This window comes from Rhinopithecus bieti, unplaced genomic scaffold, assembly GCF_001698545.2.
Source record: "Rhinopithecus bieti isolate Rb0 unplaced genomic scaffold, ASM169854v2 scaffold_51230, whole genome shotgun sequence".
NCBI lineage: Eukaryota > Metazoa > Chordata > Mammalia > Primates > Cercopithecidae > Rhinopithecus > Rhinopithecus bieti.
In genome coordinates, this window is record NW_016820119.1 from 760,709 (window position 1) to 781,758 (window position 21,050).

Below are 21,050 nucleotides of genomic sequence, written 5' to 3' on the forward strand. Positions count from 1 at the left end.
TTTTTTGAGACCGTGTCTTGCTCTGTCGCCCAGGCTGAAATGCAATGGCGCAATCTCACCTCACTGCAACCTCCGCCTCCCGGGTTCAAGCGATTCTCCTGCCTCAACTGCCCGAGAAGCTGGGACTACAGGCACATGCTACCATGTCCGGCTTTTTTTTTTTTTTTTTTTTTTTTTTTCTTTTGAGTAGAGACGGAGTTTCACCATGTTGGCCAGGCTGGTCTTGAATTCCCGACCTCAGGTGATCCCCCCGCCTTGGCCTCTCACAGTGCTGGGATTACAGGCATGATCCACTGCACCCGGCCTGCACTGAGATTCTAAATGAAGAAGAGGGCTTCGGTGGCTCCCCACCTTCAGACAAGGCAAGAGTCTCCTTTAGCCCTCCAGGCTGCCTCAAGCCAGTGCTTAGCCTGCTCTGGACTTTTGACTTTCTGAGAATGAAGGAACTTCTGAGATCATCAAGCCCAATTACCCTCAGTTGCCAGATGCCCCTCTATGGATAACAGCGGGCATTATAGCCCCCCTGCGAACATCATTGACAAGCAGCTCATTACCTACTGATGCAGCTGATGACATTTTGGATGACTCTTTCTCTCGAAGGTGATCACCCACCCTTTTCACTTTACTCCCAGGAGTTGGTAAGGAGAAAGACACTTCTTGCCAACAAGCTACAGCAAGTCCCAAGCAAGCACTGTGATCCCACTTGGCCTCCCCTCCCTGCCCCATCTGATCTTCTAGCAAGTCCTCTGTGCAACCAGCTCCCCTGCATCACACCCTAATGCTAGAAACACGAGCCATTACACCACGGCTGCTGAGGGCCCCTGGTGTGCACCTACCTCTCTCTGCTCCCTTTGAAGGCAGAGTTCTTCGGTCTCTTCCATCAGTTTGTCTGCCAAAACAAGCACACACACACACACACACACACACACACACACACACAATCAGGAAAGTGCTCTGAGGTCCTGAGGGAGTTGGTGCCTGAGGTGATCACTGTCACCCCCAGCATCTCCCAAGGAAGGGACCTGTAGCCCTGCCAGCCAGAGGGTGGACCATCTCCTGGTGATGGAAGCTGCCATTCTCCTTCCCCATCATCATCCTGCTTTTTCTATTCACAGGGTTATGAGAGGCCTCCTCCTTGGAAGTTCAAAGTGGTCTCTGCATCCCCCAGGGCTGCTGCATCTGGGCTAGTCCCACACCCACCTTCCACCTGCACTAATGTCTGGCTAGTAGGGAGGGCAGAGTCCTGGGGCAGGGGAGGTTCTGAAGCAGGCATAGGGGAGCCAGTGCTGGGGCCCCAAGTGTCTAAGCAGACAGAGGGGAGAGGGTCCCAGGCCGAGGGCAAACCCTCAGTCTCATCTTCTTTCCCAAACAGTGCACGTTTACCAACCAGTCAGGGGCACAAGGACCTGGAACGCTGTGGCAAGGTTTAAGATGGTCTGGGGCAAGGGTGCTGGGGACAAGCCAGACCCTGGGGACCCAGGATAGGATAACAACATCAACTCCACTTACGAAGCCCTTACTGCATGTCTGGCTCAATCACTTACAGACATTTTCTCATTTAACCCAATCCTCTAAAAGCTAGAGACTATTTTTAATTCGATTTTAAGGATGAGGAAATTGAGGCTTAGAGAGGCTGAGCTGCCTAAAGATATACACAGTTGATAGATGGGTGACAAGTGATGAAGCTGGATCCAGAGCCCGGACTCTTAACCACCAGACACTCCTGCCTCGGGTCATGCTGGCCAAAAGGATGCGTACTGCACCAGAAAGCCCTCCAGGTGCCTAACCTGGTCTCTGTCCCCTCATAGCCCCACCTGAGAGACCCTCACCCCTGCTGGGTCCTTTACCAAGCCCCTGGCTATAGCCCCTGGTCCCCACATGCTGCTACCATTAGGGAACCACCCCTCCAGCCAACCTAAATACTCCTGCTTTTCCTTAGCCAACTGCAGCCCCTGGGCCTCCAGGCTTTTGATCATGGCTTCTCCCAGCTGGGCATTCTTCCAGGTCCTGGGGAAGGAGGGCAGATGGGACAGAGGAGGGAAGAGGAAGAAACAGAAAATCATTAAAACGGAAGGGTAGAGGGGAAAGAGAAGGCATACGTTTTGTACTCGCCCGCCCTTTCTCCTCCAGAATCTCAGCTTGCGTTCACTCTGGCACCCATAGCTCTGGGCATGCCACCAGCATGGATCAGTTACAGTAGCTGGAGGCTGGCCCAGGCTGCAAAGTGGGCCACTGGGGGCTGGGCCAACAGTACTTTTAGAGCAGGGAAGAAATTGCTTCCTGGGTGGCTTTTTACATCACTGAATGTCCACAACCCAGTGCAAGGCCTGCCACAGAGCACACAGTCGGTGTTGTTTGCTGAACTAAAAGCATGACTTAGCCTGACTAGGCAGGTGTCAGGACAGTGGTTTACATGCAAATGGACTGGGTTAGCTGGGGATTTCTGTGATCTTGACCCTAATTTACAAAGCACTAGCTCTGTCCTTGCTAGAATTAATTATGGACCTGGGGAGGTAAGATGGGTATCACGAGGCACCAAATACAGCTCCCAAGAGTTGGAGACAAATGGTACCTACACCTGCCACCTGTGACCTAGACACTTTCCAAGCTCACTCAGGGGACCCCTCACAGATGCTCTAAAACCTGGCCTGTCTCCTCTCACCCACCCTAGCCATCTCCCACAGCCCTGGCCCTGTCCCCACCAGGATCCCAGCAAAGAGGCAGGGAGTTCGGGGCAGCCCCGCCCACCCCATCCTGGATCTGCAGGCCACCCTGCTGGCTGTGAGCACTTACACCTTCCCAGACTCTTGCAGCATCTCCAGCCACTGGGTCTGCTCAAACTCCGACTCAGCCGCAAGCAGGATGTTCCCCTGCCAGGAAGAGGAGCCATGGGCATGCCTGAGAGGCAGCCACGCTGAGGGTGATGGAGGCCCAGTTCTGCCCTGTCACCCACCCCACATCCCTGGGTGCTGATGCCCCTCTCCCAGGCCAGGACTTGGGGGGTTTCTCCTGAAGGGGCCTGAGAGGCTGTCTGCTCCTGCAAAGCCCAGACTGAGGAAAGAGCTTTACTCACATGGAAGTCCTGGTGGGAGATCTTCATGGCATAGGGCATGCTGGGCTCTTCCTTGGGCTCCACCAGGCAACCCCCGAGAGGGATGACGCCCTGAGGAAGAACCAGAACAGGCAGCCCCCACCCCACCCAATTGGGATCACTCAGGGGTTCTGGGGGACCCTGGACAAAGCCACATCCTGACAAGTGCCCCAGGATGGAAGCTCGACCCTGGGGCCACAGGACAGAGGCCAGAACTGATGTCCAGAGAGAAGAGGAAAGGCTGCAGCAGGGTCTGGGGCACAGAAGGGTCGGGATCCAGCCCAGGACAGGGGCAGGAGGTCTTTTTCCCCAAGAGGATTTGCCCTCCAGACTGTCTGCTAGGCCAGAGCAAGACAGCAGTCCCATCCCCTCACAAGATGCAAGCCCTGATGCCCACACTGGGCTCTCCCCTGCTGTGGCCCTGGCAGGGGCCGCCTCACCTTAGGATGTATATTGAAGTATTTGTTGGTTTCAAAGCTCTTTTTTTCGCTCTCAGAGTAGTAAAGCAGAAAACTCTCTTTGATGATGAAAAACCTATAGTGGGTGGTGAGGAAAGAAGGGCAACCAGGAGAGAAGGGGTGAGGTTTCTTGGGACAACAAGAGCACCCTTGGGGGCCCTGGACTCACATGGGAGCCCACGGGGGCACCAGCTCAGACATCCTTACCAACTCAAGCTCCACATCCTCACAAAGGCCTCAGCTGGCCGGTGACCTCCCCACAGGCAGCTGGGCCCCTGCACAGGTGGCCAGCTGGAGCGGGAGCCCCACTACTGGCTTCCAGGTCTGGCTGCCTCTGTCTCCCTGAACCACCACCCGGCTCAGCACAGCAGGACAGCTGTGGTTCTTCCCCCTGGGTACCTTCAGCCCCTTCAGCTCTCATCTCCAGCCACTTAGAGTCTCCTCTGGAAGGAGAAGGAAGGTAAGACGATGCAAGATGCTAAGATGGGTCTTTGGCAAGTAACATGAAAGCTGGTAATCTACAGCCCCGAACACCCCAGTGTGACATTGGCATTCCCTTTGTCTCAGACTGCTCCCCTGTCTCCTTCCAGGACTTAGGTCTAACTGAGGGGCTCTGTGACTTTGGTGCTTTTTGACTGCTGGGGAGGCCACGCCCTCGATGTCAACATGTGGAGCATTTGGACCCGCCCCACAGGTTCTCCCAGGACTCATGTTTGGAGCTGTGATGAGCCACCAAGCACCCTCTAGGGGAAGGTCCGATTGGGACTCAAAGCCCAGAGGCTGAGGGATATCCAGAGTGTGGGCTCCTTCCTCCAGGGCCCCTGCTAATAAGTGTTGTTATAGTGACGGGGTGTGAGTAGAATGTGGTGGTGATTCTGAAAGTTGGTGGAGCGTGTGTGTATGTGTGTGTGCATACACATGTATGAGAGTTTAAAGTTTACATGCAGGGAGAGTTGGAGCCAGCTCATATGGGCTCATAAGAGCCCACAGTGTCAATCTCTTCCCTGCTCTGTGTTTGGTCACATGGTGTTGGTAGCTTGATAGTGGCTGTGATGGGAGTATTTACACCATACAAGTCAAATCCTACAGAATTGCCTCAGCTTCCTCACTCAAGAGCCTAGTGTAAGCATTTGCCAGCACACCACTGGTTGAATGGGCCCTCAAGTGAGAGGCTTGAAAACTTGCTGGTGAGGCTGCGCTCTGTGACTCACACCTGTAATCAATCCCAGCACTTTGGGAGGCTGAGGAGGGCAGATCACTTGAAGTCAGGAGTTCGAGACCAGTCTGGCCAACGTGGTGAAACCCTGTCTCTACTAAAAATACAGAAATTAACTGAGTGTGGTGGAGCACACCTGTAGCCCCAGCTACTTGGGAGGCTGAGACACGAGAATCACTTGAACCTGGGATGCGGAGGTTGCAGTGAGCCAAGATTGTGCCACTGAAGTCCAGCCTGGGCAACAAGAGTGAGACTCCATCTCAAAAGAAAAGAGAAGAGAAGAAGAAAAAAGAAAAGAAAAGAAAAGAAAAAAAGATAAAGAAACCTTGCTGGTGAGCATAACGAAGTCAGACAATCTCTGAAGGTCCTACCAGCCACATGACCTTTCCTAAGGCCTCAGCTGCTGCAGTGAGGCAAGCCTGGGACTACTGGCAGCTGCCTTCTGAGGGAAGCTCAGCTCAGCTCTGTGCTTTGATGTGAGCCTCATGCCAACCCATTTTCTTTTCTTTTTCTTTTTTTTTTTTTTTTGGAGACGGGAGTCTTGGCTCTGTCAACCCCCAGGCCGGATCTCGGGCTCACTGCAAGGGGCTCCACCACCGGGTTTACCGCCATTCTTCTGCCTCCAGGCCCTCCCCCAGTAGCTGGGACTATAGGCGCTTGGCACCTCGCCCAGTAGTTTTTTTGTTATTTTTTAGTAGAGACGTGGTTTCACTGTGTTAGGCCAGGATGGTCTCAGATCTCCTGGACCTCGTTGATCGCCCGTCTCGGCCTTCCAAAGTGCTGGATTACAGGCTTGACCACCCCGGCGTCGGCCTTCCTTTTCTTTTTAAAAATAGGAAGGCTGGATGCAGTGGCTCACACCTGTAATCCCAGCACTTTGGGAGGCCGAGGCGGGTGGATCACTTGAAGTCAGGAGTTTGAGACCAGCGTGGCTAACACGGTAAAACTCTGGGTGCGGTGGCTCATGCCTGTGATCTGCCTGCCTCGGCCTCCCAAAGTGCTGGGATTACAGGCTGAGCCACTGCACCCAGTCCCATTTTCTTTACCTGAACCTACCCTCTCTAGCTGGCCACATAACACACACAGCCCTGCTCAGGTTGATACCCTACTAATGCCAACTCTCTCCCTAGGCCTTTCTGCCCCCACTACAGAAAGAGCACACGAATACCACCTGCTGCAGAACCTCAGTGACATTCCAGGCCTGCCAGCACCTGACCTCTGCCCACCTCTCAGCTATTCTGCCAAATCTGCCCTTCAGCCTTCTGTCCTCCAGGCAACTGCCGAGCTCACTGTCCCCTGCCTGCTACACTTGCATGGTCCTGCACATGGAGATTGTGCGGCTTGGCCTGAAACGCCCTCCCTCTTGCTCTTCAGCCAGCAGGACCCTTCCCACCCTTGGTGACCCACGCAGCCCACATTGATGTCTGGGCTCCTTCCGCACTTGTTAGCAGAGCCTGCACTTGGCACTTAGGCCCACTCCACATCCCGTGTGTGCATCTTGCCCCAGTGAGGCATCAGGCTCCTGGAGGACAGGTCCGTCCCACTTCAGTCCCATGGGCCCAGGTAGGTGTCCCCTGGCTGTTCCAAGGGAATTTCACAGAGTAGTTAAGAGCATATAGGCTTTGGCATCAGAGAGACCTGACATTTTCCAGCTGGGGTTGGGAGTCCTTGGGCAAGTCAGCTCTCCTTTCTGAGCCTTAGTTTCTCTACCTGTAGAATGGGGATAATAACAACTAGCTTATGCGGTTATTTTGAGGGTCAAATGAGATTGTGCTCATCACCCCACCAATCTGCAGAGGACTCAGGATAGGGCTGAGTGATGCATTCCATCGTCTGAATACAGTCACTGCAGGGAGCAGCACACGACTGTCTCCAGGGCCACCGCCTCCTCTCAATGGCTTTGGAAATACTGCTATGAACTCAATATGTCTCCTCAATGTTCATATGTTCAAGCCCTAACCCCACATGTGACTGTATTTGGAGATAAGATCTTTAGGAGGTAACTAATGTTAAGGAAGGTCATAAGAGCAGGGCCCTAATCCAATAGGACTGTGGCCTTATAAGAAGAGCTCTCTTTCCTGGCTGGGTGCAGTGGCTCATATCTGTAATCACGACACTTTGGGAGGCTGAAGCAGGGGGATTACTTGAGCCCAAGAGTTCAAGACCAGCCTGGGCAACATAGCAAGGCCTTGACTCTACATTAAAAAAAAATTAGCTGGGCATGGTGGTACATGCCTGTAGTTCTAGCTACTCAGGAGGCTGAGTGAGAGGATCACTTGAGTCCAGGAATTCAAGGCTGCAATGAGCCGTGATCACACCACCACTGCACTCCAGGGTGACCTCCAGCCTGGGTGACAGATCAAGACCCTGTTGCAAAAATAAATAAATCAAACCTCTTCCACCCTCTTTTTCCTCTTCCTCCACCATGTGGGGACATATTGAGAAGGTGGCCATCTGCAAGCCAGGAACAGATGCCCTCATCAGAACCTGACCATGCTGGCAACTTGATCTTAGACTCTCAGCCTGCAGAACTGTGACCAAATACACCTCCGGGGTTTAAGCCACCCAGTCTATGGCATTTTGTTATAGTAGCCCAAGCTGACTGAAACACATAAATACCTTCATGCCTTCCTGCCACTCCTGGAGCCCCTCCCACTTAAGGCAAAGCACTGTGCCAGGGCTGGGAAGTGGGTGGGCAGATGATCGTTAGACACATGGCAAGGAGAGCACAGGGCTCTGGGGTCCACCAACTCCCATCCTTCAAGCTGCAGCCTCAGGCAAACTCCCTCCCTTTCTTCCTCTATAAAATGGGGGTACAAATAACTGTCTCTTAGGGCTGTTGTAAAGATTCCTCCATTGATTCAACAATTACTGAGTTGCCACTGTGTGCCAAGCACTGCTCTGGGTGTTGGAGATACAGTTGTGAACAAGACAGGCAAAAATCGCTGTCTCCATAGAGCTTACACTACTTGCATGTAGTGGGTGTCAGATGGTGAATACATGAGACATAGAGATGTCATGTGCCAGATGCTGATATGTGCTATGGAGGAAAATAAAGCAGGTTAGGGGGAATTAGAAGTGGGCATGGATGCATGTTAAAGAGGGTGGGCAGGGACAGCCTAATTAAGAAGGTGATCTTTGAGGACAGGTAAGGTGTTTCCAGCACAGGAGCTGCAGGTGCAAAGGCCCTGAGGCGGGAAGTGTGCCTAGCTCTCGATGCAAGGCAGCAGCAGTTGGGCCAGATTGCAGAGGGCTCTATGGCTAAGGTAATGACAATAATGATCAAGCTAACATTTATTTAGTACTTTCCACACACCACATCTCATTCCAAGCAGTTACTGCTGTTAATGCACTTAACACCACTCACAATGATGCTAAGAGAGAAATGCTCCCTGCATTTTACATGGGCAGAAATGAAGCAGAGAGGAGGCATGACTTGCTGAAGGTCACAGCACTAGTTGGTAGAGGCTGGCTTTTTCTCTGAGAAAGAGAGGCAGCCACTGGAAGGCTTTGAGCAGGAGTGACCTGGCTTACATTGCAAAAGGCTCATCCTAGCTGCTGTGTTGAGAGCAGACTGTCAGGGTAAAGGCAGGGAGATTCATTAGGGGATATTGCCACATATCGTTAGGGGGCAAGAGAGGATCCAGTGGATGGAGGCATGTAAAGTCCTCAGCACTTGCCTGGCACACAGAAGGTAGCCCCTAATGTCATGTCCCTTCTTCTCCTCCTGCTTCTGAAGGACAGCATAGAAAGGGACAGGGGAAGGAAAGTGGATGTTCAGGGTAGCCTTTGCTCTGTGAGGTCCAGAGTTCAGTAGGGATTGTGAAGGGCCCACATATCACACATGCCACACCCAACCTGACTGCACCGGTCCCCAGGTTGGCTTGGGTGGAGGTGGGGGTTAAGGGAGGGGAGCTAGCATGGACCTGGAGGAAGAGGAGGATGGCCTGGCAGGCAGGAATGAGTTCTGCTCAACGAAGGCCTCACCTGGCAAGCACATTTCTAGGACCCAAAGGTCTGGCCTTTCTTATAAACCTGAGTCAGTGACAGCCCTGCTATTCTAGCTGCCCCTTCTCAGCGTCTTCTCAGCAGGCGGGGGCTCAGAACCCCAGTGCCCTGCACAGAGGAACACTTCCTCTTCCCACCCCTTATTCCAAAGTCCCCTTGTTCCCCGACACTCTCATTCGGACTGCAAGCCAGGGGCCACATCTTCCCAGGCCCTGCGCAGTTGGTCTGGCTAGAGATGGCCCAAGGGCTAGAGATGGCTGCCCTTTCTGCAGCTGTTCTAATGTGTTGGCTCCTGTGCTAAGGGTTCCACATGTATTTGATCCACGTCACAATCATGGAGGGTTAGACATATGATTCTCATTTCACAGATGAGGAAACTGAGGCTTAGAGGCAAAATAGTGTATGCAAAGCCACACTCCCAGGGCAGAGGTGGAGCTGGGATTGGAACCCATGGACAATAGTCCCTACACCTACTTCCCACAGCCACTGCCTAAGAAGCTGCTCCATCCAGCTCCTGGCCAGGAAACAGATGGGCCAGAGGCTGTAAGTTTCAAGGCTGGGGTAGCCAACGTTAGAGTTCTGCCACTGACTGGGAATGTGACCGGGGCAAGTTACCTAATATATTTAGGTCTCAGGTCCCCCCCCACCATACAACTTGAGGATAATAGTAATAACACCTATATCTCACAGGGCTGTCAGGATAATGTTCCCCTAAAGACTTAGAACATGGTGGTAAATATGTAATAAATGATTGCTTTTATGATTATAATGATTATTTATTATGATTGGGTTCCGACTCAGTAATAATAAGCTGCACTCTCCCCTGACCTCCTTTTCCATTTGTGCTCACACGGCTGCTACTGGAGGGAGCTCTTGGCTTCAGCCCAGCTGGCCAGCTCCCTGTCCTCCCAATACACGGCTTATCCCTGCATCTGTTGCTTCCCCCTGCCCCCTGTGTGCAGCCCATCCCTCCTTCCAGACCCAACATCAGTCCTGGGAGAAGCTCTGCCCATCAGCTGTGACCCTTGTCTGTCACCATGTGTTGGGGTGAAGCCCAGAGCATGGGTGAGGTAAGGGGCTTGTGTCAACTCTGGCTGCCTCTCTCTCCCATCATAAAGAATAGTATTTTCATATCCAGATTAAAGAGCATTCGCAAGGCGCCTGGACACTCACCTTGCTAAGACAGTGACCAGAGAGAGCCTAGTTAAGAAGTAATCTTTGAGGAGAGGTGAGGTGTTTCCAGCAGAGGAGCTGCATGTGCAAAGGCCCTGATGCTAAGTGTTTTATTGACTTTATCTTATTTAAATTTCTCATAACAACTCTAAGAGAGTTAAATAATATGCCCCAGATTACACAACTCGGAATGGGGGAGCTAGGATCATTGTAAAGGTGTTTGTTTTTTCTATTTCACTAGTGAGGAAACCGAAGCACAGAGAGATTAAGCAACTAGTAAGTGGCAAACTCAGAACGCAGTTATCTCTGCTGACAAAGCCCAAGTTCTCACCTGCTGTGCTCTGTGATGCCCGGTCCTCCTCATTACATGTGACTGCAATAGTTTCTCTTCCTAGGGCTTATCTCTGCTCTCTCTGCAGAGTGACTGCAAGCTGCTGGTCAGCTCAGGTCAGAGAGCATGAATGATTCCCCTGGTACACCCAGGTACTATGTTAGGCTCTGGAGCTTGATGATTTGCTTACCTCAGGGAGCTGATAGTCAAAAGCAGGAGAAAGAGTGTAGAAAACAATAATTTTAAAAATAGCTAATATTGGGCCAGGCACAGTGGCTCACGCCTGTAATCCCAGCACTTTGGGAGGCCAAGGTGGGTGGATCACAAGGTCAGGAGTTCGAGACCATCCTGCCTAATATGGTGAAACCCCGTCTCTACTAAAAATACAAAAAAATTAGCCGGGCATGGTGGTGGGCGCCTGTAGTCCCAGCTACTCGGGAGGCTGAGGCAGAGAATGCAAATGAACCTGGAGGCAGAACTTTGCAGTAGCTGAGATCGTTCACCACTGCACTCTCAGCCTGGATGACAGACAAGACTCTAAAAAAAAAAAAAAAAAAAAACGCTCATATTGGCCAGGTGTGGTGGCTCATGCCTGTAATCCCAGTACTTTGCGGGGCCAAGACAGAAGGTTCATTTGAGCCCAGGAGTCCATACCAGCCTGGGCAACATAGGGAGACTCTGTCTCAACAAAAAATTAAAAAATTATCTGGGTATAGTAGCTTGTCCCAGCTACTTGGGAGGCTGAGGTAGGAGTACTGCTTGAGACCAGGAGGTCGAGGCTACAGCAAGCCATGATCATGCCACTACCCTCCAGTCTGGGCCACAAAGCCAGACCCTGTCTCAAAAGACTATAAAAAACAAAAACAAAACACCTAATATTTATCAAGCTCCTCCTTTGTGCTAGGTGCTAAACACTGTTCTAGTAACAGTATTGTGCTAACTCATTCAACTCCTCACATGAGGTAGGTGAGGAAACTGGGGCATAGAGAAATTAAATAATGTGCCCCAGATCACACAACTGGGAATGGGAGAGCTAGGATAGTTGTAAAGCATCAAGAGGATACACCACAACATTGTAAAGCACCAGGGTAGGCTTTAACTTTGTAACATACCAGGGAAGTACTCTGCAACATTGTAACATACCACAGTACACTATAACTTTACAACACACCAGGAGAGTACACTGCAACATTCTAATGTGCCAGAATCTATTGCAACATTGTAAGTGTATATTAGGTACAGGAAGAGTGAAGACCAGGAGGAATCAAGGGTTTAGGGGTCCAGCCAAGGGAGATGTGACAGCGAAGCAGGGCTTTGAAGAATGAATAGGAGTATCTTGGGAATCTGGGAGGAAATGGAAGGAGGAGAGATCCATTCCAGACAAAGGGAACAGCATAGGCAGAGAATAGTGTGTTCAAAGTTATAAAAATATATCTGGTATTATTGGCAGAAAGTGTAAAGGGTGCGCAGTGGTGCAGGGGAGGTGCAATAAGGAGTGAGTTTAGGTCAGAGAGCAGGGACAAAGCAGGGCAGAGTGAGTAGTCCTTGTGAAGATGCTGGACTTCTTCCTGCAGACAAGGAGACCTGCCAGCAAGTTTCAAACAGGGCACTTGTAAGGTCATATTGTAGTTTTAGCCATGGGGAAGTCCACAACCAGGCAAAGGGAAAAGTAAAGTTATTGGGAGGTACAAATCAGCAAGGTTCATTGAAATGTTCAACAAGGGCAGGGTGAGCAGGGACTGGGATGACACAATGACCAGGACGCTAGCTTGGGTCACAGAGTGGCACAGGTGCCATCCAACATGAATCAGGGAGCCCAGGAAGGGTTTTCTTAAGCTTCAGCTTTGTCCCCATCTTCTGCTCTCCTCCCCAATGCTCTGAATGCAACAAGGGCTCAACCAGAGCTTGATGGTCACCACTGCCTCATGATAAGTCCAGTTGGAGCCAAGGAAAATGTTATCTAGAACCGCAAGTATCTTCTGTGTTGGCCAGGTCCTGTTAAACAAAGATCTATCCACTCTCTGTCCACTCTGGTGAGCTTCCTAATGTTTGGAGATGCAAATGCCACTGAGTTTAGGAGTACGAGCTGGAAAGGGCTTTGCATAACAGAGTGAAAGAAATTTGAATTTGGGGAAAATCCTGTAGGACAATGGAGAGGAGGAGTGATGGGAGAGTGCAGAGGAGAGAGGATCCTGGGAGGATCCAAGAGTCAAGAGAGAGAGTGAGGTCACCATCTCTGACAATGATAGCGAGGTAGGGTGCCTACCAGGGAGCTAACGCTCAATTTGAAGATGTTTGCACTTCTGTAATTTAAATAGCTCCTCTGCCCTCCTCTTTGCCACAGCTTCCCTTCAGGATAGGCTGCCAGACTCATAAATACCTTGATGAGAGGCTGCTGTGTTTATGCAGCAGTGTGGAAGGCTGGAGAAACTGAGAAATAAAAGCTGAGTTCCTTTACAAATTTACAAGAAAAAAATCAACCCCATCAAAAAGTGGGCAAAGGATATGAACAGACACTTCTCAAAAGAAGGCATGTATGCAGCCAACAGACACGTGAAAAAATGCTCATCATCACTGGTCATCAGAGAAATGCAAACCAAAACCACAATGAGATACCATCTCACACCAGTTAGAATGGCGATCATTAAAAGTCAGGAAACAACAGGTGCTGGAGAGCATGTGGAGAAATAGGAACACTTTTACACTGTTGGTGGGAGTGTAAACTAGTTCAACCATTGTGGAAAACAGTATCTAGAACCAGAAATACCATTTGACCCAGCCATCCCATTACTGGGTATATACCAGAAAGATTATATATCATGCTGCTATAAAGACATATGCACATGTATGTTTATTGTGGCACTATTTACAATAGCAAAGACTTGGAACCAACCCAAATGTCCATCAATGATAGACTGGATTAAGAAAATGTGGCACATATACACCATGGAATACTATGCAGCCATAAAAAAGTATGGGTTCATGTCCTTTGTGGGGACATGCATGAAGCTGGAAACCATCATTCTGAGCAAACTACGGCAAGGACAGAAAACCAAACACCGCATGTTCTCACTCACAGGTGGGAATTGAACAATGAGAACACTTGGACACAGGAAGGGGAACATCACACACCAGGACCTGTCATGGGGTTGGGGGATGGGGAGAGATAATATTAGGAGATATACCTAATGTAAATGACAAGTTAATGGGTGCAGCACACCAACATGGCACATGTATACGTATGTACCAAACCTGCACGTTGTGCACATGTACCCTGGAACTTAAAGTATAATAATAATTTAAAAAAAAAAAAAAAAGCTGAGTTCTGCCTCTGGTTGTGCAACAAGGACCATGTACATTGGTCAGCAAATTAATCCATCAACAAAAAAACTAGTTTAGAGCCTCTTGGGGATTAATAGAAACCTTGGTACAGATTTTAGACTTCCTTTAGACATGGGATTTGGTCTTGGGACCAAATTTATCTCACTCTCAAGAGGGCAGCAAGAGCCTAGTGTATGTGTGAGTTACACATGAGTTACATTTCCCGGGAAGGCGAACATCCAGACTGGCTTCCCCTCTTCCCCAGGCACAAACTTCCGGAATAGGCCCAGCAGCCCGTCTCCCGCCTCTCTGAGCCTCCTGGATACTGAGAATGGCTATGTAGGGCGGTGGAGCTGGAGAAGGACTGCCCTCAGAAGTATCCTTTCCAGAACTGGCAGAAGGAAGGTGGAAATGACACAGCCCCCAGTATGTGTCCCGTGTGTCCATTCTGGGTGGCCTGCTGTGCTCAGGAAAAGGTCATCCTGGCCCGTGCTTCTCATCTGGTATCCAGTCTAAGATGGCAGAACAGCAGGAATCCTATCTGTGAAATGCGTGAGTCATGATACATTAGAGTTCAGAGAGATTATCAAGTCCAAGGGGGCTCAAAAAACTTAGCCCAACTATTCCAACAACAGTAAGACAACCATAATGTGTAAAACAGGGGTCCTCCACCCCTGGGCCCTGGACCAGTACCAGTCCATGGCCTGTTAGGAACTCAGCCACACAGCAGGAGATGAGCAGGTGACGTTTCATCTGTTTTTACAGCTTCTCCCCGTGGCTGGCATTACCGCCTGAGCTCTGCCTCCTGTCAGACCAGTGGCGGCATTAGATTCTCATAGGAGCACAAACCCTACTGTAAACTGTGCATGGCAAGGGATCTAGGTTGCACAGTCATTATGAGAATCTAATGCCTAAAGAAACCACCCCCACCCCTGTCTTTGGAAAAATTGTCTTCCATGAAACCAGTCATGGCACCTGGTGCCAAAAAGGTTGGGGACTGCTGGTGTAAAACATATAACAGGTGGCTCATGTCTGTAAACCCAGCACTTTGGGAGGCTGAGGCAGGCAGATCACCTGAGGTCAGGAGTTCGAGACCAGCCTGGCCAACATGGCGAAACCCCATCTCTACTAAAAATACAAAAATTAGCTGGGCATGGTGGTATGTGCCTGTAATCCCAGCTAATCGGGAGGCTGAGACATGAGAATTCCTTGAACCTGGGAGGCGGAGGTTGCAGTGAGCTGAGATTGCGATGCTGCACTCCAGCCTTGGTGACAGAAGGAGACTCTGTCTCAAACAAACAAACAAACAAAACATAACAGTGCAGAGGTACTGCTTGAAGTGGGCAGAGAGACTTGGAGCTGGACCCCTGTTCCCCATTCCCTTGTAGTAGACTCAAGGCACCTCTGGGGTCATCTGTGGCATACTATTTGACCCATCCCACTCCCACTCTATAGATGAGATACTGCTGGCCAGTGGGGTGAAATGCCACAGTCTGAATCATGCAACTGGTTACTGGCAGAGCTGGGGCTGGAACTTGGAGCACCTGCCTCTAAGCCTAGATTCACTTCCTTTTTTTTTTTTTTTTTTTGGCGGAGTATCGCTCTGTCCACCAGGCTGGAGTGCAGTGGCTTGATCTCGGCTCACTGCAACCTCTGCCTTCTAGGTTCAAGCGATTCTCCTGCCTCAGCCTCCTGAGTAGCTGAGATTACAGGCACCCACCACCACACCTGGCTAATCTTTGCATTTTCAGTAGAGACAGGGTTTCGCCATGTGGCCAGGCTGGTCTCCAACTCCTGACCTCAAGTGATCCGACCCGCTTGGCCTCCCAAAGTGCTGGAATTACCAGCCACCACACCCGGCCTTAGATGCACTTTCTACCACACCCACAGCTATTCTCAGAAGCAATTACTTTGTTATTTTTAAGACTTGGGGATAAGGAAGCTGAATTGTCTGCAAGCTGGAGGTCTGACCCTCACACAGGTGAGACTCATTTTCAAATAGGACATCAACAGCCACTGAGTGCAGTTCCTTGGGGAGTGGGTGAGAAAGAAATGTCACTTGTTTGCACAATTAACTCACTTAACTTTGGCAGACCTGGTCTGGGTAAATGATCACATGACCACCGTGAAGCCTGACCTGATGTGTATCATTTCATTTATGGCTGTGTGATCCAGAGAGTGCGCCCATCTCCCTAACCCAAGCATTCGTTGTAACCTGGATGCGACCAGCACAGAAAGGGGAGAGGGTAGAGGAATCTGAGGAGACTCAGAAAAGCACCTTCCCCCTGCCTCTGTGCCTCAGTTTCCTATCAGTGGGCTTGGGAGAACAGCTCTGGAACAAGGAGCCAGAGAGTGAAAAACACTATGAAATCTCCAGAATCAAGTAATTTGGTCACTACTTTTTTTTTCTGGAGGCAGAGACACTGTTCTCCAAGTCCTTCTTCTTCATCAGTGCTGAAAGAGCCTCCTCAACTTCCCGCACACATCAGCAGAAGATCCTGCCCCTCAACTGCCGCCGGCTACGGTTCCCCACACCCTATGTTGCCACTCTGGTAGAATTTTGAAGAATAGAAGTTTATTTTTGAAAGGGGGTCCTGCAGGCACCCTCCACGGCAGAAATGTTACAACTGTGCTTGTGGGATACCTCACACAGCCAGCTGAGGGGAATGCCAGGGGTGCCAGAAAGTGAGACCAAACCCCAGTGTCACTAGGGTGAGACTGAGCTTAGTGCGGTGAAGTTGGCATGATAGGCTCTTCTCTTTGCTCTGAGAAAGCTCGGCATTGGTGTCACCTCTGGGCAGCAGTGCTGAGAGCCAAAGTCAAAACCCTGGGTTCCAAATCCCTGTGGGAAGAAAGTCTCCTCGAGTCTTTTTGGTATGGTGACCCTCATCTGCACAGATAATCTTTACACACTGCACAGGCTGTGGCCTGAGATTTGGGACACATGGCCACTGTCTCCATGGCTCATTCCCCTGGCACCAGGGGGACACCATGAATCTTAGCTCCCCTGAGTCAGGGACCCACCAATGTTCTGCAAGAGTAAAGACCCTGAGTGGAAAAGGTTTTATAGAACCCAGCTGGCCACAGCCAGTTCTATCCAGCCCATTCTTTATTAATGCAGCACTGAGCCTTTCCAGGCCCCCTCCCTTTAGCTGCCCCAGCCAGGGCATCGATCGCCCTAATGGCAAGGCTCTGCAGTGGCAGCCCTGAGCTGCTCTGTCCCCAAGTCTTCCTGTGGCTGCTAATTAGCTGAGCCCACAGACTCTACTTTACAAATGGGAAGCTGGGGCCCAGGGGGCCCTGATGGGAAGTGAGAGGGGGCTGAGCTGAGCATCATTCTTCCCCACACCCAGGCCCTCTCTGGCTGGCTCTGTCACTGACCCAAGGCTAAATAGCGTGTGTGTGTGTGTGTGTGTGTGTGTGTGTGTGTGTGTGTGTGTATTCCCAGAACTGAGAACACAGAGGCCTAGAGTGGGCAGGTGGGATGTTCATTCTTTCTTGAGCCCCAGGTAGTCTTTGCACAGTGGCAGCTCCAGAATTCCTACAAAGGAAGGGAACCCAGGTAACAATCTCCTTGGAAGGGGGCTAAAGGACTTGACTTTTAGCTGTATTAGCTGAGCATACATACTGTTCAGACTCTGATTGGATAGTTTTGGGTGGCTGTGGGGACCACAGTAGTGGATGGGGTAGAAGATGGAGTCTCTGGTGGGGGGACGCTAAACCTCTCCAAGCCTCCCTGGCACCACCTCTGTGCTTTTAGCTGGGGACCTATGCCCTGTACTCCTGACACTTCCCAGCCTTTGAATCAATTATGGGTACAGAGACCAGGTTCCCAATGTACCTGCAGTGGTGAAGGGGAGGACCAGGGGACATACCCTGGGGGTTACAGGCACCTAGCGTTTTCTAGGGATGCAGTCAGGTGAAAATGTCTGGCAAGGGAAGTCTCGGTTGACAGGACCCAGAACAGCAGCCAGACCCAATAGAAAAGAAAGATTGACTATCTGGAGCTGCTGAGGCAGAAGAGAGATGGGCAGTGGGGGGAGATATTCTGCTAATTGTGCTTGAATCTGAACACAGCCTTTCCACCCCAGCTCTTCTGGCCCCGGGGGCTGTAGCGCACATAGCTCAACGCTGGAAGCTCCCCCAAATGCTCTCCATGTTGCTCCAAGCCTCCATTTAGGGGGTCAGAGATAAGCTCAACTTTGGAGGAACTCAAGAAGCCTGTATCCTATTAAATCCCAGAGAGAAAACTGTCAGAAGTAACAAAACAACATGAAACCAGAGATGTAAAACGTGGGATATTGTCCACAGCTCCATTTGTTCTGTGGTCTTACAGAGACATTAAATTATTCATCAGAACAGAACATCAGCACCCACCACTACCACATCCACATGATCTGTGGTCCTGGGAACATTGGAGGCCCCCTCTGCTCATGGGCAGACTCGTAGTGTGGGATGGGGAAGGGGCATCTGGCTACCCCTGGTTTCCTGGAAGGGTCATACCTCCAGGGAAGGGCTGGACAGGGTCTGCATTCTCCAGGCCATACCAGTAGTGACTCTCAGAAGTGAAATTGACTAGAGAGTGGAAACTGTCCAGAAGTTGGGAGCTTCCTGCAGTCCAGGGCTGTGAATTCCCTCTTCCCTCAATACCTCCCAGGCTCATTTGTAAGTGGAGAGTGTCTACTTATGTCCGGGGAGTTGAGTCTGACTTGGGGACCAGGCAGCTAGGGCTGAAGGATGGCTGGGACTACCCTGTCTCTTCCCACCACCTCTTTCAAAGGATCAGTCCTTGTCAGGACCAATCTACCCCCTTCCTCACTCCAGCTGCCTCCCTCCTGGAATCTCCCTTCCCTGTGCTCACTTTTAAAAAGATTATTTCCAGGGACAGTTGGAGGGGTTGCCAAGGTCACTTCCCCGTGGACAAGCACCCTTCCTTACCCTTCCTCCCTCCCTGGCCTGAGCCTTTCAGAAGGGCCAGGTCCCTCTCCATCTAAGCGGGGGTGGTTGGCAGGAGGGAGACACTCTAGGCCCGGTCCTCGCGGCCTGGGTGAGGGGTTGTGAAGACGAAGGAGTTTCTCCCTCGCCTCAGTCTGGCCTGACCTGAGCTAGCTGGGATCCCACCCTGACCATGGTCTCTTCTGCCCACACCCAACATTCCCACTCGAGGGTCAGGTTCATTCCACAGAGAATTCGCCACCGCCCCAGGGCAGGGGTTCCCATCCTGTCCCAGACTAAGGTCCACATTTTCCCGCGGGAGCCACTGTAGAGTGAAGGGGTGACGCCAAGGTCACACAGGAAGGCAGAGGCATGATGGAGACTGGATGGGGCGGGAGGGGTGCCGAGGCCCAGGCTCTCTCCCTGGCGGTTCCCCTCGGGGTGCGGGGGCGCACTCACCGCCGGGACCACTTGGCGGACGGCCTCCCGAAAGGCCGCTTCCACAACACGCCGTAGAGCTGCACTTTGGTGCTGATGTCCAGCGCGTCCGAGTCGGCCTGCTCCAGGGACGGTGAGGGCGACACTGAGTTGGACTTGGACGTGAACATCCTGCCTCAGCGGGGCTGTGCCCGGCCCAGACCCCACCTCCCGGGGTCAGCAGGGACGCGGGGCTAGGGGCGAGGGGCGAGGACGGAGCCGTCGGGGGGCGTCCCAGCGAGCAGAGAAGCGGAGCGGCACCGGCCCGGAGCTGCAGCATCAAAGCGCACTGGGCACTGGACGCGGCGCGAAGCGGGCGCGGGGTGCGCAGCCGGCTGCTCGGGCTCGGGATTGCAGAGGGCCCGGCGGGAACTCGGCGGGGAGGGCCGCTCAGCCTCGGTCCGGCAGCATCTTCCCCTCCCCCCCGGCGACAGCCCCAATTCTGGTGGCCCCGATTGGCTGGGAGTGGCAGGTGAGCCGGCGGGAGGCCGGCCTCGGGCGCCAATCAGGGCGGGCGCCGGCTGGAGGGCCGGGCTCCGTGCGTCCGGAAGGTCCCTGCGGGTCGCAGGGTCCGGGGACTCGGTCGCAGCGCGTCCCTGCCCCCGCCCTCGCGCCCAACACCACCCCGGGGTCCCTCTCGGCGTGCAGCGCCGACATGGAGACGGGGGACCCGTCCGCTTTGCAATGGGCTTGGAGGCACTCCTGCAGACACCTGCTCGCCTCAGGATGGAGGAGAGGACTGAGCGAGGGCGTGGGGTCGCACACCCGGGCCTGAAATTCCAGCGCAGTCCCTATCTCTCCGTGAACGGCTGCGGCCTGGCTTTTCTCCCCCTTGAAGAGGCGATTCCTGATGCTGGTGCCTACCCGGGCTGGCGGGTGGCCAGGTAGGACTTCGGAAAGTGCCCGAAGTGCCCGCCCGGGGAGGGGCTCCATCAAGGTTGGGTGCCCCCCTTCCCCCGTCAGGTGGGTGTCGCTGTGCTCCCCGCCGCCTCGCGCGCATCGGATCGGATTTCTCTTCCTGGAACTTGACCGGGTCTGTATCGGCATTTGGCACTCAACGCCAGTCTGGAGGTTTCAGTGCAGTGTGTGTCCCTGATTTATCTGCGCGCCTGGCCCGCCCTCCCTGGGGCCCGCTGTTCCATCCGCTTCCGCTCCTTTTGGAGTTGGCTTTTGGGGTGACCCGCTCATTTTCAAGCCAGGGAGATGCCGGCCGGCCCCAGGGGATCGCCTCCTCCCGGCCAGTGGAAATGCTAGGCTGGCACAGCTGCCTGCCCGGCGCCACCTGCCAGGCGTGGAGACCGCGCAGTGAGCGGCTGCCAGCCAGACCATGCTGCAGTCGCGCTTTTCCTGTACAAGGAGCCAAGGCCGCCTCTGGAAGTCGGATTGCAACAGAAGTTTGCAAATGGCTAGCCCCAGAGCCAGATCAGTTTACAGACAGGCTTTATGAATTTGCCCCAAGTTTTAAAATTGAGGTATACTTCATGGTAAAAAGCATATTGGGGACCGTGCCGGGGGGTGGTGGAGAATGAACAGACACAAGAGACAAAGACAAAGAACATGGCGGCCACGCCTAGAGTCTCCGCCTCACTTTATTTATATTCCATAAATCCCACGTCAGCAAAAATAACATAATGTAAAACAAACTTTCTGCACCCAGATATAACCTTCTGCTTAGTTCTTTGTCTCTAAGTTCTTTCTTATTTTGTCTGTCTTCTTGGCGCCTACTAGAGTTCATTAAAAGTTTAACTAGAGATACTGTCCTTGACTACTGGAGTTCATTGAAAGTGCAACTAGCTAGAGATACTGTCCTTGAGCCTTATCTATTCTTAGCATATTATTTTCAATGGCCCCTGCATTTCCCCCTTTTTGTTTTGCCTCAATTCTAGAAAGGTAGCCCATATTTGTTCTTGTATTTTCCTTTGTTTTTGGATGCGACGGAGGGAGGATCAGATCACCATGAGAAGTAAACCCAATCCGAGTGCCCAAAGCAAGATATTTCCAGAGATGGTAAAAATCCATGTTTTTGTCTGGGTCTATGGG

The 21,050-nt window shown here is 52.0% G+C and overlaps 1 protein-coding gene across 2 annotated transcripts in view; it reads right to left on the bottom strand.

Moving 5' to 3' along the window:
• PLEKHD1 (pleckstrin homology and coiled-coil domain containing D1) overlaps window positions 1-19,417 on the bottom strand; it is a 46,279-nt gene extending 26,862 nt beyond the window's left edge. For both annotated transcript variants that reach the window (XM_017859611.1, XM_017859610.1), the window contains exons 1-6: window positions 18,993-19,417; window positions 3,532-3,625; window positions 3,074-3,163; window positions 2,794-2,870; window positions 1,916-2,007; window positions 837-889 (exon numbers count right to left, since the gene is read on the bottom strand). In XM_017859611.1, the coding sequence (XP_017715100.1) occupies window positions 837-889; window positions 1,916-2,007; window positions 2,794-2,870; window positions 3,074-3,163; window positions 3,532-3,625; window positions 18,993-19,141 (555 nt within the window). In that variant the 5' untranslated portion in view covers window positions 19,142-19,417. The remainder of the gene's footprint in view (window positions 1-836; window positions 890-1,915; window positions 2,008-2,793; window positions 2,871-3,073; window positions 3,164-3,531; window positions 3,626-18,992) is intronic.
• Between the last annotated feature and the right edge of the window lie 1,633 nt (window positions 19,418-21,050).